Here is an 18,836-nt window from a genome sequence, read left to right as displayed (position 1 = left end):
CCGATATTTTAACTATAATTTATAGTCATCAGGGTTGTTTAAAATTATCTATATCAATCTGGCAACCACTGTGTGTGGGCTGCTTTTAATGGTTAGCAAGTTGTTTCATTCTTCTTGTTGTACGAGCATCCGTCGTGTTCGGTTGTGTTTCGTGTTGTGCAGTAAATTTGTTTGAGTTTTGTTCTAATTACATTTAAAAATATGTTTTATATGATAAGTAATATTAGAGATAAATAAATGAAATATTCTTTGAAACTTTAAAGAAAGAAAAAACCGCATTTAACGAACATTTTTTGGCATCCCTTGCGGGGAGCAACATATCTTTTGCGTTCAATTGTGTGTTGCTGCCTACGAAGATCGCGTGCTTCGTCTAGCCGCTGGGCATATTTCTCAAAGTTATAGCCACTGGGCGTATCTTTCATATTTTTGCCGCTGGGCATATCTACTAAATTTTATAGCCGCTGGGCACAATTATTTACTTTCGAAAAGCCGCTGAGCACAACGGCTTACATTGCATATAACAATCACAGTTGATTCGCATAAAATCTGAAAATGCAAAAAATCGCCAGAAAATTGGAAGCTACGCAATCCCTGCTGAAAAACTTCTCCACCAACATACGGAAAACGGCAAAAAGCAAGCAAACAAAAGGTTTCTTCACTGCCAGAAAGAATCTCTTGGAAAGTTACTGGACGCAGTACAAGGAAGCTCGAGAAGATTTGTTGGCCAATATTTATGACGGTGCAAAGGTGGAAGAAGCGAGTGACTCAATAAAAGCGTTAGTCAGCGAAGACAGTTACATGGAAATTGAAATAATTTATTCGGAAATGATGGGAGAGCTAATCGATGAGTTAGAAAGCACTGAAGTTATAGAATCTCCAGGTAATAACGAAACTGTAATTAAAGGTGTGTCAAGCATGGAACTGACGTCTAATTTACCACGTATTAAAATTCCGTCGTTTGATGGTAATTATCTGCACTGGTACGCATTTAAGGATTTATTCACGTCAGTTGTATCAAATAACGTTGCATTGTCTAATACACAGAAACTTCAATATTTAAAAGATGCGTTAGTGTTGGACGCTCAACACGCCTTAGACAACATTACTACAACAGATGCACATTGGGCAGTAGCATGGAGTTTACTCGTCCGCAAGTATGAGAACAAGAGGATCATTCTTAATGCGTATTTAAAACAAATTGTTAATTTAACAACGGTGTCTGATGGTTTACCAAATAGTTTACGCTTGTTATGTGACACCATCACGTCAGCTGTGCGTGCGTTAGAGCAATTGGGTCGTCCAGTGCAGCATTGGGACGATTGGTTGGTCTTTACCCTGCTCCAAAAATTAGACACGAAAACACGCTCAGCTTGGGAGCTGTCAACAACCAGTTTAGAACAAATTCCAAAATTTGAGGAGCTGGTCAGTTTCTTAGAAAATCGAATACATTCGCTGGAGGTAGTTAATATCATGACCGATAACTCTAATCAGGAGAAAAAGTTTGTAACACCTATCAGAACAAAGGGGTTCGTGAAAAGCCATCATACCACTGTTCAACAATGCGTGCATTGTCAAGGTAAGCATTTACTGGCATATTGCGCAGAATTTCGGCAAATGACTGGGACAAAGAGATATGAGGTAGTCAGATCTGCAAGATTGTGTTTCAATTGTTTGAGAACGGGACACATGGGTCATAATTGTCCATCGAAATATCGGTGTCTGCGATGTAATGCAGCGCATCATACATTACTACATGACCATAGTGGAAGTGGTGGAGAAACTAATTACTCAAATATACCGGAAAAGACCACTGAAGCGACTAAGAAATACGCTGTCACATCAAATAATACATACATTTCCAGTGCTAATCAAGGTGCTCGAACTTTACATCTACAGACTGTTTTAATTGGCACTGCATTGATAGAGGTGAGTCCTTCTGGTCAGAAGCTTATTGTGCGAGCTCTTTTGGATAGCGCGTCGGAAGCAACGTTTGTCAGCGAATTCATCGTGCAGCGGTTAAAACTGGACAAAACAAATGTCATAGTGCCGGTGAGTGGTGCAAATGGTGAAAGGGTCGCTAATTCAAGAGGAATGGTTTCATTTACAATCCATTCGTTAAAATCCGATTTCAACATGAATTGTGTTGCACTAATACTTCCACGAGTGGGTAGCGTTACCCCAACCATTCCCATACCGAAAGAAGCGCTTGGTGAGTTCATGAATTTAGATTTAGCTGATCCTCAATTACAGGTTCCGGGGGCAGTCGATATGATTTCGAGCGCTTCAGATTATGCTGCTATTGTCTATGAGCGACTAAAACGGCATCCAACTAACAATATTGTTGCCCAATATACGCAACTCGGTTGGGTAATTTTTGGTGGACTGTCGCGACGAAAGGGTATTTCAGTGAAAGGACAAGTTAATTGCTGTCATACTCGGGCAACATTGCACGAAATGCTACATAAATTTTGGGAATTGGAAGAAATAACAAACCACGCTCCGTTTACAAAAGATGAAATGTACTGTGAAGATTTTTTTGAGCGTACAACTGTACGCAACGCAACGGGTCGATATGTGGTTAGACTACCAATCAAGCAGAAAGCTGATTTGGCAACACTTAAGTCAAGTAAACTAAATGCACTTGCATTATTAAACAGCACGTTACAGCGATTAACCCGAGATCCGGATATGTACAAACTCTACCAAGATTTCATGGACGAATATCAGACCTGTGGCCATATGGAAGTGGTGCCACACTCGTATGATGTAGCTTCAACATGTTATCTTCCTCACCATGGTGTCTATAAAGCATCGAGTTCTACAACGAAGCTTCGCGTAGTCTTCAATGCTTCTAATAAATGTTTGAGCGGAATATCGCTTAATGATTGTCTGCATATAGGTCCCAGATTACAAAATGATCTATCAAATATCATCTTGCAATGGCGGCATTACCCTATAGTGTTTACAGGAGATATCGAGAAAATGTACAGGCAAATTCTTGTTGATAGCAAAGATGTGGATTTGCAACGAATAATGTGGCGCGTTCGACACGGGGACGCCCCTACAACGTTCCGGTTGCTCACTGTAACATATGGGACTAATTGTGCTCCATATCTTGCCATCAAAGTATTGCGTACTCTGGCAAAAGAGGAGCAAACTCGTTTTCCACGGGCAGCTGAATCGATTCTAAATGAATTTTACATTGATGACGTACTATCAGGTGGAGACACTCCAATCGAAGCTGCAGAAAAATTGCACGAACTTCAGGAGCTTCTAGCAACTGCAGGCTTCACTTTACGTAAATTTAATTCGAATTCAAATGACGTTTTAAGCACTCTGACTGAGGACGTAAAAGCTCACGCCGACGATGTGGAAATTAACACCGAGTATAAAACTAAGACACTTGGTCTTACTTGGTATACAAAATCCGACAGTTTTGGTTACAGCGTCAATGTAACTTGTGACAACCATCATTACACAAAACGACTAATGTTGTCTGACATATCGAAGTTATTTGATCCACTTGGGTTCTTGGCTCCGGTTATCATTCGAGGAAAGATGTTTCTGCAACAACTCTGGCGTACTGGATCCGATTGGGATGATCCCTTGTCAATAGAGATGGCAAACATTTGGCATAACTTTCGTATTGACTTACAACAATTACATCACATTCGAATCCCACGTTGGATAAACACCACTTCGACAAGTGCAATTGAATTACACGCATTTGGTGATTCATCAAATCAAGCATATGCGGCTGCAGTATATGCGAAAACAACCATCGGTACGACCAGTTTTGTAAATTTGCTTATTAGTAAAACTAAGGTAGCCCCGTTGAAAGAAACGTCTATACAACGTTTAGAATTATGTGCAGCATTGCTAGCAGCAAAACTTCTACACAAGGTAAAAGGAACATTTAAGTGTCAACCATCACGCTGTATTTTGTGGACTGATAATACAACCACACTGTGGTGGATTAGAACTGATCCAGGCAAATTGAAGCAGTTCGTGGCAAACAGAGTGTCACAAATTCAGTCAATGACAAATATTGAAGACTGGAGGTATATTGCAACAAAGGATAATCCGGCTGATTGTGCATCACGAGGCAGTACCGTTTTGCAACTAAAAGATAATCTGATGTGGTGGTATGGACCATCTTGGCTTCGCTTAAATGAGAAAATGTGGCCTAACCACCAAATCAATCATAGTCCTGACAGTTTACCTGAGAAAAAAGAGATTAACTCATTAACTACGCAGTTATCAACAGAAGTGTGGGAAATATTTGGACGATATGCTACTCTTGATAAATTACTCGTAGTCGTGGCGCAATGTCTACGTTTTATTCATGCGTGTCAAAAAAGGATGCGTCGAGATGAAAGTTTCTGCACTTGGCAAGAACGTTATACGGCTCTTAAAAAATTAGTAACAATTGTACAAAGGACCGAGTTTACCAACGATTATGCCGCTTTACGGAAAGGCAATCCAATCAACAAATCAAGTAAATTGTTTAAATTGAATCCGAAGCTTGATTCCGACGGAATTATGCGTCTAAATGGACGACTGCAAAATGCGAATATTCCTTCAGATGAACGATGTCCAATGATATTACCCAAATGTCATGATTTTACTACGTTGATTATTAATCACGTTCATAGTCGAACATTACATGGCGGAACTCAAACAACATTAGCATATGTGCGACGGCAATTTTGGGTTATTGAAGGAAGATCCGCTGTGAAGAGAGTGATTAACAAATGCATTACATGTTTTCGTCAAGCCTGTCGACCGCAAGCACAACTTATGGGTAACTTACCTCCAGCACGGTGTAATATATCACAGCCATTCATGCACACGGGCGTGGATTATGCTGGTCCATTTAATGTGAGAGCGACAAGAGGGAGAGGCCAACGTACTTACAAGGGGTATGTGGCTCTATTTATATGTTTTATTACACGAGCTATTCATTTGGAACTTGTGAGTGATATGACATCTGAAACATTTCTAGCAGCGTTAAAGCGATTTGTATCAGTCCGTGGCATATGCTCAGATATGTACAGCGATCGTGGTACATCCTTTGTCGGTGCTGATGCTTTAATGAAAGATGAAATTAAATTATTTAAAAAACAAATTGAAGCTGGGTCTGTGTTTGCATCAACCGTTGGCATAAATTGGCACTTTATACAACCCGCAGCGCCTCATTTTGGTGGCCTATGGGAGGCAGGAGTAAAAAGCATGAAATTTCATCTTAAGCGTGTAGTAAACACGGCAACTTTAACTTTTGAAGAATTTTACACGTTATTAAAACAAGTCGAAAATTGTTTAAATTCGCGGCCGCTTACGGCTCTATCTGATGACCCCACAGACTTATCAGCGTTGACACCAGGACACTTTTTGATTGGACGAGCGCCATCTGCCGTACCTGAACCTAATTTGCTAAATACAAAGATTGGTGTACTATTCCGATGGAAGATGTTAAGCCAGATGTATCAAGACTTTTGGCGCCGTTGGTCCCAAGAATATTTAACACAATTACATGCCAGAAACAAATGGACTAAAAGCCAAACAAATGTCGCAACCGGTCAACTGGTCCTACTTCGAGATGAACGATTGCCTCCAAGCTCCTGGTTGCTTGGCCGCATTATCCAAGTCCATCCTGGCACGGACGGTGCTGTTCGGGTCGTAACCATACAAACACAGTCCGCCATTGTGAAACGGCCAATTACGAAGATCTCTGTTTTACCAATCGACATTGAAGGACGTCCTGAAGCACACGAGTAATATAGACGCAAGATCCGGTTGTATCTCCACGTCTAGGTGGGAGAAATGTTTAAAATTATCTATATCAATCTGGCAACCACTGTGTGTGGGCTGCTTTTAATGGTTAGCAAGTTTTTTCATTCTTCTTGTTGTACGAGCATCCGTCGTGTTCGGTTGTGTTTCGTGTTGTGCAGTAAATTTGTTTGAGTTTTGTTCTAATTACATTTAAAAATATGTTTTATATGATAAGTAATATTAGAGATAAATAAATGAAATATTCTTTGAAACTTTAAAGAAAGAAAAAACCGCATTTAACGAACAAGGGTAATCTAAGACTATAGATTATAGTCGAAATATCGGGTCCGTAAAACAAAAAAAATTATTATTAAAAATATTTGATCATTAAAACAATCAATTAATAAAAATATTATTAATTTCATATAAAAATTTCCTAGGTTCTTCCAAATAGAATTCAAAATAAATTAATGTAATTCAAACAAAATTCCATTATGTTTCACTTTAAGAGAGCAGATGTTTCTTTATTATATTCTTATATTCTGCATTTAATATATCAATAGAAAGAGGTTATTTAATATATCAATAAATAACACAGGATATTTAAAAAATTAATGAAAAATCCAAATTTAATAAAATAAAGCCATTTATGTTTCACATTTTGTATCTCCTATAAAGTCACTCAATATGTGCCTTGATTGATGCGTCATTAATGCTCCACATACACTTTAGTGGTTTCAATGAAAGTTATCGTATGACCATAAAACCAACTGCACTAAATAAATCGAAGGCAACAAATTAGACTTATCGCCCGATAAAAAAGTTTAGATAAGGCTACCTAAATTTAGCCCTGACCTAACTTAATTACATACTACGTAGTACGTAGTACAGAACACAGAAAAGTTTGTTTATAAATTGTTTACAGCAGCGAATTACTTTTTTGTTGTAAATTAAATGTTTCTCAAAGGTCAAACACAGTGGAGCGATTTATGGTAGCACAATATTTATTTGGAGACATTTCAGGCAGTGAAAAACTAATAAAATTCACATTAAAATGCAATAGATGACTGCAAATGTGGCCATAACAGTGACGTAATGGCGTCGTAAAATCAGTTAAGGAAAACTCATTTAAAATAAAATACTCTAATGCATAGAACGGCTGCGATAATGTCAATAGTTGCGAACCCGTAAGGAATTTGTCGCAGTCATGCCAAACGTTTCATTGCCATTTAAGTATTCTTAAAGGCCAAGAAATCTGATTTGTGTTCTATTTCACTGTGCCTCACCGTGAGTGTGTGTGTGTGTGTGTGTTTTCACACTGTGGAATGAGGAATTTTTGGCAAAGGATTGCACTGCTTTATCGCGTATAAATAATTCAGCTGACGGGAACGGGAATAAAAATGATGCAATACTCTGGCAACTAAACAATGTTTCTATATTATCGATTTTGGCTTTAATGGCTACAGCCAAGCATACTGCATGCTGCATACTGCATACTGCATACTGCTTACTGCATGCAGCTTGCATATTCCCAGATTTATTTATGCTTTTAAAACAACAACATTAAAAACAAATAAAACAAAAGCACAACAAAAAATAGCAAAAAAAAATCTAAATGAAAGCCAAGAAGATGCGGTACTCGTAATCATGGGTGCACACAATAATAATGAACGCAGCAACGCATACAATTCGATAAGATCGTGGAACACATCGGCTGAAGCTTAAGCAAACACAATTGAGGAAAGGTAATTTATTTATGAAAACGACCCAAAAAAGCACACCAGAGAAGATAAAAATTGTAAAAATAAATAAAATCATCATATTCGTCGTACAATATTTTGTGGTTTACCATAACACATCTGTAGCGTTTCCATACGATCAGGCTACGCATGTGCCGACACAACTCGAAATGCATAAAGCATTTTCCATTTGCTTTTCCTGCAGCGACGCGATCGACCTTTCACTCCGAACAGATACTTTTTTCTTAGTTTTTCTTATTGGATTCATTTAAAGTACCGCGAGTTTTTATTATAACGGTATTTGTTGTGGTTGAGATTAGTTTTATAAATGTAACAGTCATAGGTTCGAGCTTGGTGCATCTCTTGAATCACTGGAACGTGGTAAACCGGTTTCTAAATTTGGTTTAATGTGAAATTATGGAAGCAAGAACAACACAGCAAAGGTAAATAAACACAAAAGATCATTCAAGCATAAGATGGGCTACATTATCCATAAGATACATTTTTATCTCGTAACCACAAGCTCTGCACCAATATTCCTAAGAATTGAAGTAAATACGGCACTGCCGATGAGAGTGTGTGGTAAAATTGCTGCAAAATGAAGCAAAAAATTATGCTTTGATGAATACTAAGTTCGAGTAACAATAAAAGAAAAAAATTTAATCTAAAGAATCTGTTATTTATAACGTCATTTTAAAGGAATTCTTTTAAAAAATATCTACTCATTTTTATAAAAACAAAACGACAAAATTTTAATATAATTAAGTAAATGTAGTGAAATATTTTACATAATTCATAATTCTTTTTTTTTTTGCATATTCATATTTTTATAATTCATTGGAATAGAACCGTATCTTCTTCTAAATGATTTTTTTATTTATATTTTACATATTAAACTATAAATAACATAAACTATTATATTAAAAATGAGGCTTTAAAGGTTTTGGCATTATTAAATGCGGCTTTATCATATTATCGTAGCTTCTATTCTTATAATGTATTAAACTGCATTGAGAGATTAGAGCATATTTAAGTTGACCTGCTAATTTATCATAAATTATCAACATAAATGACAGCAATAGAATTAAGTTTAAGATATCTCAGCCAAAAGATGTTTGAAACCATCGAAGTTCATATGAAGATAACTCCACTCTTTAAAAATTGTTACATTATTTTATTTTTGTTTATTATAATAATAAATACTGACTATGGCTCTAAAAATAATTAAATAATAAATTTTTAAATCCTTTTGTTTAAAATTTCTTTATGACTAAAATACTATTTAAGTCGACACACGGGTATAATCATTTACTCTATAAACAAATACTTAAATAGAACATTGTAATTTAAGCTTGATAAGCTCCGATTGGTTTATTTGATTCCGCAACTCTTGGTGGAATCTGCCAGGGTTAAAGCATTCCCGCTCAAAGTTTTAGCTAGAAAGATAAGTCGTTAAAATTTTAACATTCAGCATAGTGAGTAATCTTCAAAGTATAGGTTTTAACACGAAAAAAGGTCACTATATATGTAGTTGATCTGTTACACCTCCGTTAATGAGGGTATTAATTCGCCTTAATTATTTTATTACAAATTATAATAAAATAATGTTAAAAACAAAATTTTTTTGTTGAACCTTAAATTAAAAACATTAGATTGGATAGGGAAAGAGGCAGAGAGAGAGACAGAGAAGCAATAACTTCTTAATTTAAATCAATTGAGTCAATTGAATTAACACAATTTTAGGACCTGAATACAAATTTTGGAGAAAAATCTTAATCAAAAATAAAAAACATCTGAACACCTGTGTATTTGGTATTTGGAGTTATATTTTTACCGATCAATCAATTATAAAAGTAATATGTACTATTTAAATAGTAAACTTAAAAACAAATGAAGTTTTTCAACTCTCTTCAACTCTCTTCAAAACATCAACTAAATATATTTAGTTGACTAACATTTCTAATTGTTTAGCTAAAAGTTGATATATTAGTTTGTTCTTAAATAGACATTCAGATAGTAAAACAAATATGCTTAGATATTTACTTGCTTTACTTCTGTTGACTTCTTAAGTACATATTTACTTAAGTATATACTTATTAAGTACATACTTTAGAGGATACTCAATAGCTGCTCCACTGCATTACAATAACATCCGAAAGCAGGGAGCCTGCTTTCTGACTATATATGTTTGTACTCAGTGATCATTTAACCAATTATTAAAAACGATATACAATTACTGTTTGCACTACTGACAACAATAAAGTTGTTTTTATTACTTCAATTAACTCCTAACTATAATTTTGGGTTATAATTCGTTCTATATTAAATTTGTACAGAATTGATTTTAAAATAATTTCTATGTATTATCATCTGCAAAAATCGGCGGAATTCCCATTAATAAGAGATTATAATAGCTGAGCAACAAAATTTTTTTTAGTTTTAAATTAAAAACCTAATATCTATATTATTATGTAGTCTATCTGAAAGTTAGTTTTTTATGACTGCTTGATGGATTAACAGCAAAGATCGTCACATATTTTTCATTTTATTTTTATTTAATGAAAGGTTATGGCGACTTTCATTTCGGATTGAGGCCCAAAATGAACAATGATTAGTTGCTCCATATAAGGTATATTCCAACGTTTTTATTGTACTTTAATGATTAATGATTGTTATAAGTAGTAAGTTTACAAGTTTTAGTATATTTTTACATGTTTTACATTTTATATCTTAGAGCGACTGTAGCTATTGCTTTAGGAGAATTGGTAATCTAACTTTCTTAAATCGAAGTTATTATATTACGATGTGTGTTATATTAAAAAAAATATTTCTTTTGCTTTTAAACAACATATTTTTATTAAACATAAATTAATCATAAAACGTTTATGTCAAATTTAATTTTTCTGTGTTAGTAATTTAATTCCAGTACTAATGATAATACCACAACTACGCTTACAATAGGCAAACTAAATCTGTGGTCTATTCAATATTTCGGTTTGATCAAATGAAAAATATAGCAAATGGACATCAATCACATGTCAATCAATTTCTACATTTTCTACAGAACATGTATTAAGTAATTAATTTCAGTATTAAGATTACTTGAACCATTAACCATAAAAGAATTAAATATATTATATATTAATAATACAGTATCCTACAGCTTTAATTAAAAATAATAAAATACATATTTAAAAGTGGAATTTTATTTAGTACAAAGCGAATTTATGGAGAGGTAAAAGGTATAGTGAACTACTACGTTTTTCTATACAATGCGAGTTTTATATGAATTAGTGCTGTTCACTATATTTGAAAAATTAATATGTATTTGAATAATTGGAACTATTTGAAAACAAACAGAACTTACATGAATACTTAGTTATTAAGAAATAACTTATACAAAATATAACACACAATTCCGATGGTTTATATTGAATATTAAATTATGTTACATTTAAATCTGTTAAACGTTATATATAGCTAGGAGTTAAAATAAACGCACTTGCTTTCTAAAGAATTTATTTAAAAAATTTAGTATGTTTTAGTTTTTGTATAAGATATATAGGTAATATTTATCTTTTTTAATTGACAAGATTAACACGATATTGTTAGAGACGATACAGTACTTTTGTTATAATTAGTTCTTTAAAATAAATATATATATATAAAAAAGTTTAAACCAAACGAAAGTTATGTTTCATAAATTCATCGTTGTTTATTACTCATTATTCAAATAATAATAAAATAATGAACCTATATACTGATTACGCATATTTGTGCCAATAAAAAGTAGACCCATGCTTTAGAACTATCTGGCATATTAGTAATCACGCTAAATTTTCAAAAATAAGAGCAAAAGCTTAATACCGGCAATAAATATCATGTCTTGTAAGTAAAACGCTTGCATGTGAAACATTAATGATTAGTAAAATTTTGTATATTTTGCGTATATTTCAAATTGAATTTTGAAATAAAAGTTTCAAAATTATTTTTTTTCAAAGACTACTTTTAATACTATTGACTTCTTCAAGAATAATTTCAAGATTGAATGAAATCTAGTAGCTTAGTTCTACCACCAAGAATTAAATATCAGAAAGACATATCAGCTAATAGTCTTGTGCAATAACTTTCAACGAAGTAGAACAAAGACATACAGCATATCTGACTTCTGCAGCATCTTCCAACAAATTGGAACAAACGATGAAATAAGTATAAGTTAGTTAGTCTGACTGTTCTATTTCTAATACCAGAAATATACTCAAATGCAACATAGATTCATCGGATGCCAAAGGAAGTTCCGTGTGTTCTGTATATCTAAACATAAGGCTGTGGAAAGAAACGAGATAAAATAAGATTTGGAACGCATATAATAATGTTATACACAGAAAACCAATATAGCATCATAATGATATTGCGACTAGAGAACTATGGGACTCCATGCAGCGAACACACAACCTTATACACAGGCCACGTAGCCATAAATACGAACACGCAATTCCTAATACAGTTACAACTCTATTAATCACGTCTCTAACTAGGGCCGGAGGCGACATCTTGAAACTGACTGATTTAATTTGCCCATTTTACTTTAAACACTTTAAGAAATTGTAGAACAAATGCACAACTAAGTCAAAGAACTCTATTAACCATCTAGGTATTTCCGAAGAAAAATAACTTTAACTGATAATACTTAAAGTTCACTGTCTACTTTTGTTTATATATGAGTAGTTCTGGATAGTTATGAGTTTTAGAGTTGTTGTGTACTTTCAGTAAATGACAAACAGAGTCATTTGGCAAATGACATAACTTTGGCCATACAAACCGCGCAAATTCAAAACTAATGCGACGCGGAACATGTTTAAACTCTCTTTAAATTTATTGGTGTTCAGAGTTAATTTTTTCAATAAACTAGAAAAGTCTAAAGACTAACGTCTAAATGGTCATGAAAAGGCTGCCTTTGTGAAAAAACTTAGTACAGCAATTGGCAAAATGTAATTGACACTGCCACGATGAGTCTGTTTTGTAAATAATCTTACGAGTATTTCTGGATACGTTCTCAACAGTCTTTGGTATATTTTTTCACATTAACTTATCCCTTCTCTGTTTTCTAGGTTTTAGTGCAGTAACAGTTTTTAAGCTAAAATTTATCTTTTTAATTAAAATCTTTTTAATGTTATTTGCCAGTTCCTAACAAATTCTATTTGGCTGAATTTTACACTCTGACTGAATAATGAACATCAAATGATTTTGAGTATCGTAAGGTTTTAAAAATTAGTTCCAGCTTCAAATAAGTAATAAAATTTGAACATCTGTGACTGGACTCAAGTGGATCAAAATAACGGAAAGGCACTAAATAATAAATTAATGAACTCCTGCCAAACAAACAAACCAACTGCAAATTGTAGTTGGTTGGTACTGTCTGTTTTTAACTTTGAGGTGCTAATGCTTTGTAGTCCGATGAAAGCAATGTAAATTGTTGTGCAATAGCAGTTTTCAATCAAAACGTTATAAGTTTAATATAATTTATGTTTTATTTGTATGAATCAAATCTTTCATGACTATAATTAAAATGAATAATTAACGGCTATATAATTAACTATACTATATATGTGCTATAATAGTTGAAGCAATTACATTCTTAGTTTTATCTGAAACTACTCTTTTCACATTTTTGAAATAATTAATTAAAAATGTGATGTTTTGTTTTAACCACAAATCAATCAACTACCTAAACCGCGAAATTCGTTTAAGATTTCTCAGTTGAAGCAAATGATATGCACAACAAATTAGATTGGAAAAAATTAGTTTTAATATAATGCAATCACACTTCGTACGATTCAGTCGGAATATTTAAATTAATAAATTCAACTATTTTATGCTTAATCAACAGACAACTTTATACTTGACAGTTGGTAAGCTTTAGAAATCCGCAATTGTGCTGGGCATAGCAAGTCATTAAGTGCTTTTCGTACTGTTTTATGATTTCAATAGTACATTCACAAACTGAAATGGTTCTCCAAAAGGCATATAGCGGAAGTACTTGCATTCAACAAGGATATGAAAGCTTATAGTTTGCTTCAGCAAACTTTGCCAATAATAAGAAAATAAGAAAAGGACAAACAGATGACACAAGTCATATCTCAGAAATAAAAAACCAAAACGACTAACACTAATAAATTTGATAAGATAAATTTTGGAATATTTCAATTATTTTAACCCATTCGTCTTAAGTTTTTGAGTGTCTGCTTGGACTTGTTCCAACAGCACCAATACACTGTATTCCTAAATTATTCCAAAAGCTGAGTTTTAAAAGAACTGTGGCGTCGTTTATTTACATTCAGACTTTTATGTGAGAAATATTGCCATTACAGACAGAAGTGGATGTAATTTTTACTTGCCACTTGGCTACTGTAATAATTTTATTACATTTTTCTATACAAAAAAATTATCCGTAAAATACATTTTAAATATATGACATACTACATAAGATTTATATATATAAATATGACTCTATTAGTAAATTACTCAATTGTAAGATACGCACTCTAACTAAATATTTTACATATAGACATATGATATATAGGATCACTATTTGAAATAAACACTATAGTCATATTGTGTTTTAAACTTTAAAATGAACTAATAAATGAGCTTCCTTTCATGACCAGCGTTACCATATTACATATATATTAGGCTAATTTAAATAAAATTAATCTAATACATTATCGTAAAAATAGTGTTATTAACGAAGATAATAGATCACTTCATATAAAATAATCTTAAGAATTGTATTAACGTTGTATAACATTTGGAATTATTTACTCTTAAATATAAATCTTTAATCTAATTAACATACACACTATATCAATTATAGTTAAATAAAATTTTATTTGAAATCATATTTAAGAAAGTACATATATTAGGTAAACCAAGTATCGACATCTAAATAGTCACGTTAGACCGTGACATATTTTACTGCTTGACAATTTTTTTTAAAAATTTATTTTTGGATTTGTCGTATATCTGAAAGAAGCAAATAAACGGTTTTCATTGTAATGGAAACTGCATATTTTTCGAAGTATCAGAAATATTTTATAAAGAATTTTTTTAAATTCATTTATATCTAGAGATAATAATTATATGAATTTCAGTAAAATTTAACAAGGGGCCATTTGTGATTTTTTAAGAAACCAACAAATATATAGCTCTCAATTCTAAAGTTGACTTGAAACTTAAAACACAGAATGCATTACGAGTATTAACATTTGATGGCAGTTCCAAATTTATCTTACAAAACTTAATTTTTGTCTTACATTATATAATATTAAAATTTTATGCACTCTCCATCTAATACGCCATATTATTTCTTACTTCGTTAATCTGTTAAATTCGAATTTAATAGATGCTAAGGAGTCATGAACATATAAGATTAAAAACGGACTAAATTGAAAGACTAAGGATAATAAATAATTTACCTTAAAGGTCATAATATATTATAAACATATGTGATAAGAAATATTCATACATATTTTAACATAGTAATATTTTAATTCCATTTTTTCTACATTTTTTCTTCTTGTCTTTATTACTTATTTGTTCCCTTTCGCTAATACTGGTGGTCATTCTCTACTTTCTACAGAATTTAAAGCTTACTTTTTTAGATCCCATAACAATTAACGAGGTCACTATTGCTTTTCTTTTAACTTCCCATATAAATATTTCTATATAAATATTATGTCGAATAGTTGTTTGCTATCTTTAGCATCTTTAGCAGATTATCAACCTAATATTGTCACAGTTAATACATGTATATTGTTAATGTTATTTTAATATTTGTATATATATGAAGGTCAACTCAAAAGTAAATTATTGTTTGCGAATATAATGACACTATCTCTCCAGTAGATAAATTATGCTGAAGACCTTTTCTTCTTTTGATTATTTTCATTCTAAGAGCTTAAGTCTTTTTATTGATTCTATAACTTTTTATGATTCACATCATAACTTTTGTCTTTATTCTACTTATTTGGTAATTAAATAGTAGCGCGTCCCATTCGCATTTGCGTTAACCAATTAACGATATAGATATTTTATGTCACCTCTTGTAGATATAATCGGACCTCGTTTTTTAGATGCCAACAGTTAGCAATGTTTCTACATTTTATCTCATCTGTTATAAATTCAAACGGAGCTAATTTTTCAAAAAGCAACAGCTTGTGTGCAATGTGTATTTTTCATAATTAATTATTGAAAATCCTACAAAGTGCGATAGTTTCACATAATTAATAAATCTAATGTGGCATTGCGAGTATGAGTGCAAGTCTAATTTACTAAATTTATCACTTCTAAATTGTTCATTAAACACAAAGATTAAGTAGTGGAAAATATTATTGAAACCTTAGCATTCGAATTGGTTGTATTGTAGAAACTACTTTTTGTAATATATGTATTTTGTTTTTATTTATCATATAGTGATTTTAATTTACACTCTCTGAAAGAAGCAATTGCTAATTAAAATATATTTATTATAAATTATTTGTTTTTAAAAATAATTTAAACCCTTCCTGTGCGATATGCAAACCGTATACTAACTCGAATTGCTTTTCTTGCTTACATAAATGTAAAATATTATTTCATTTCTTCAATCCAACTATCATTTTACTTCAAATCAGATGTTAATAAGACTGTTGAAAACAACCTATTAATTATTATTATCAAATTTTTAGTATAATTCTTTCTTTTAATTATTTCAATGTCAACTCAAAAATAAATTATTCAGGCCTATTCTGAATCGCAAGGGAATGCGAGTTTGTTCGCTGTTCCCAATTCCCCTATTCTGAATAAATTTGGTATGTTCCCTGTTCCCAATTCCCCTATTCTGAATCGCATGCGAATGTGAGTTTTTTCCTAATTTTGCACAAATTCTCTCGCTACCAAATTGTTGGGGAGACAAGTTAAAAAAGTATTAAAAATAGTTTAATTTAATATAAAAGTAACTGAAAATGATCAGATTTTTGAATATATTTTAATAAAATTATTATTATAATAAAATTATTACAATTAATTTAATATTTTCAAAGTTTTATTTTTTGATTAGTTTTCCGAATATATTTTAATAAATTTAATATAACAAAATTTTCATTTAATATATTTTATTAAAATTATTATTTTAATAAAAGTATAACAAATTTGAAAAATTTAAATTTTTATTTATTTATTTTATTCACACGGGTTTTTTCCACTAATTAAAGTGTTAACTATTGTTTTTAAAACAATAGAAAAATGAAAGGAAACCAAATTCTGAAATAAGTGGATTCCTAGAATAAGTTAAAATAAGTTAAAACTGCAATTATGTTCAGGTAAAACATTGCTTCTTTTTTATTGTAAGATCTTTATAGGTATAAACTAGTATTAGTTCATTAATTTAAGCATGAAGGACATTTCTATCCTAATTATATAAAAAAAGTAAATTATAATTTACGCAAATTTTGTATAAAAGCAGTGAATGTTTGAAAATAAAGACATTGAAGAATTGATATCATAACGTAAGGTTGTTTTTTAATTAGTTTAAAAAAGAGTTAAAAATTTAGAATTTAGCATTTGGTTTATTTTCCTCATGCATAATTCTTTTTATATATTTATTTTACTCATTAAAATAAAAGTTTCTAATTGTTTATTATTTACTCATAAAATAACTTATATTTATTTCCGATAATTTGTGCAGCAAACAAATAATGCGATTTTTACATTTAAATCAACATATGATACGCAATTCTTTTCTTTGTTTTGCTCATTTTCTCACTTTTCGTCATTAAAAAGTGGCATGGTTGCCAAAATTTAACAAAACAAATTTGAAATTGTTGTTGTTCACGAAACTGCTGTCTCCCTAGCGATTCAGAATAAGGGAGCTGTGTGTTCGGGAACAGCGTGCGAATAGGGAGTTTTTTCGCTGGGAGTATTCAGAATAGGCCTGATTGTTTTGGATTATAATTAAAAAATTGTAATGAACTAATTTGATCAAATGACTTAGTTACTTAAGTAACTAAATATTGTTTAAAAATTTAAAAATAATTAAATTATTTTTCCATAATCCTTATTAAAAAATTTAAAATCTTTTTTTCTGGATATTTCCTTTAACAATTATGACTTCTGTAAATTTTGCTTCCATCAATTATCCGGTTTATATAATAAGAAGGTCAAATTATTCTGGAGAGAGAGAGAGAGAGAGAGAAAGAATTTTATGGATCTTCACAAGTTAAATGTGTATTTTCAATTGAATTAAAATATACAGTCATGCAAGATGGAACTAACTGTTTTGTAAAGAGCAGGATTTTTTTATATTAATTCCCATATTATTTAAAAACAAAAAACTGATGATAACGTGATCCGTTTAAATTACCCAAGTTGCCATCATCTACTCCGACGAAATATATCAACAGCTTTGCCAAAAAACATAAAAATTATAAATTTTCGTATGTAATAAAAAATATATACACTACATATAATACAGACTAGTGTCGTCCTGACTATAGGCTTGTGGTGTGTAACTTTTAGTAACCGCAATTTTTATTGGCTTTTCGTTACTTTTTTATAATTTTTTTATATATAAAAATATTGTAGGAGCAAAACAAAAGGTGCTTGGATTTTGTTTTTAATCGTATTGTATATGTTATAATTAATTTAAATGAATTTAATGTCTTTATTCTTTTAGTCTTGTTGTCCATCATAACATATGTACGTTTCTAAAAGTAAAGTCGGCTTATTATTAGTATGTTATTTATTTAAAATTTCTTAGAATGTGGACCTGGATTAGGTAAATCTTTAGAATTACGTTTAACTGGTCATATTTGATTCATATTTTGTTAATACATTTTTTGATTTATCATATCAATAAAATATATATAGTGATATTTAGTCTAAGTAAGTCTTATAAATATATATATTTTGGAGAAACATTCACAAAGAAATAGCAATTAAATCAATTTTCTAAAATTAAGCACTTTTAATTTCCGGTTTCGGGAAATTATGAAGCAGTAAATACTCTGTGGTGCACAACGAAAAACGCTAACTCATAAGTTTTTATGTTTTTAACTTTTTAAGTTTATTGTATTCTCAATTATTAACAAAAGAGTTGAGAATACATTAGAACACACTTTATCGAAAAAACTTAAAACGTTTTGTTGCAAAATTTTTATGAGAATACGTGCTTACGTATGAGTTGAACTCGCAGAATGCCATAAATGGAGAACTACACCAAAAGGGATGAAGCAGACATGTGGTTGCACTAGAGAGACGAATGCAGTTCAGATAAACATACTTGTCCAC

General features: G+C 31.4%; 1 protein-coding gene across 1 annotated transcript; it reads left to right on the top strand.

The window, feature by feature from the left end:
* The first annotated feature begins 552 nt into the window (after positions 1 to 552).
* On the top strand, positions 553 to 5,778 carry LOC119666269. The gene is made up of 2 exons (XM_038075552.1): positions 553 to 5,230; positions 5,309 to 5,778. Exons 1-2 carry the CDS (start codon positions 553 to 555, stop codon positions 5,776 to 5,778), a joined length of 5,148 nt encoding a protein of 1,715 aa, XP_037931480.1.
* Positions 5,779 to 18,836: the final 13,058 nt, after the last annotated feature.

This window comes from Teleopsis dalmanni, chromosome 1, assembly GCF_002237135.1.
Source record: "Teleopsis dalmanni isolate 2A chromosome 1, ASM223713v2, whole genome shotgun sequence".
Taxonomy (NCBI): domain Eukaryota; kingdom Metazoa; phylum Arthropoda; class Insecta; order Diptera; family Diopsidae; genus Teleopsis; species Teleopsis dalmanni.
Note: the sequence above shows the minus strand (reverse complement) of the source record. Positions and strands in the feature narration are given on the sequence as shown.

Excerpts from the sequence above, each read along its gene's own strand:
- LOC119666269 (XM_038075552.1), top strand. The coding sequence starts at position 553 with ATGCAAAAAATCGCCAGAAAATTGGAAGCTACGCAATCCCTGCTGAAA. Across the intron at positions 5,231-5,308 it reads ATGGGAGGCAGGAGTAAAAA|TCGAAAATTGTTTAAATTCG; the intron begins GCATGAAATTTC and ends TATTAAAACAAG.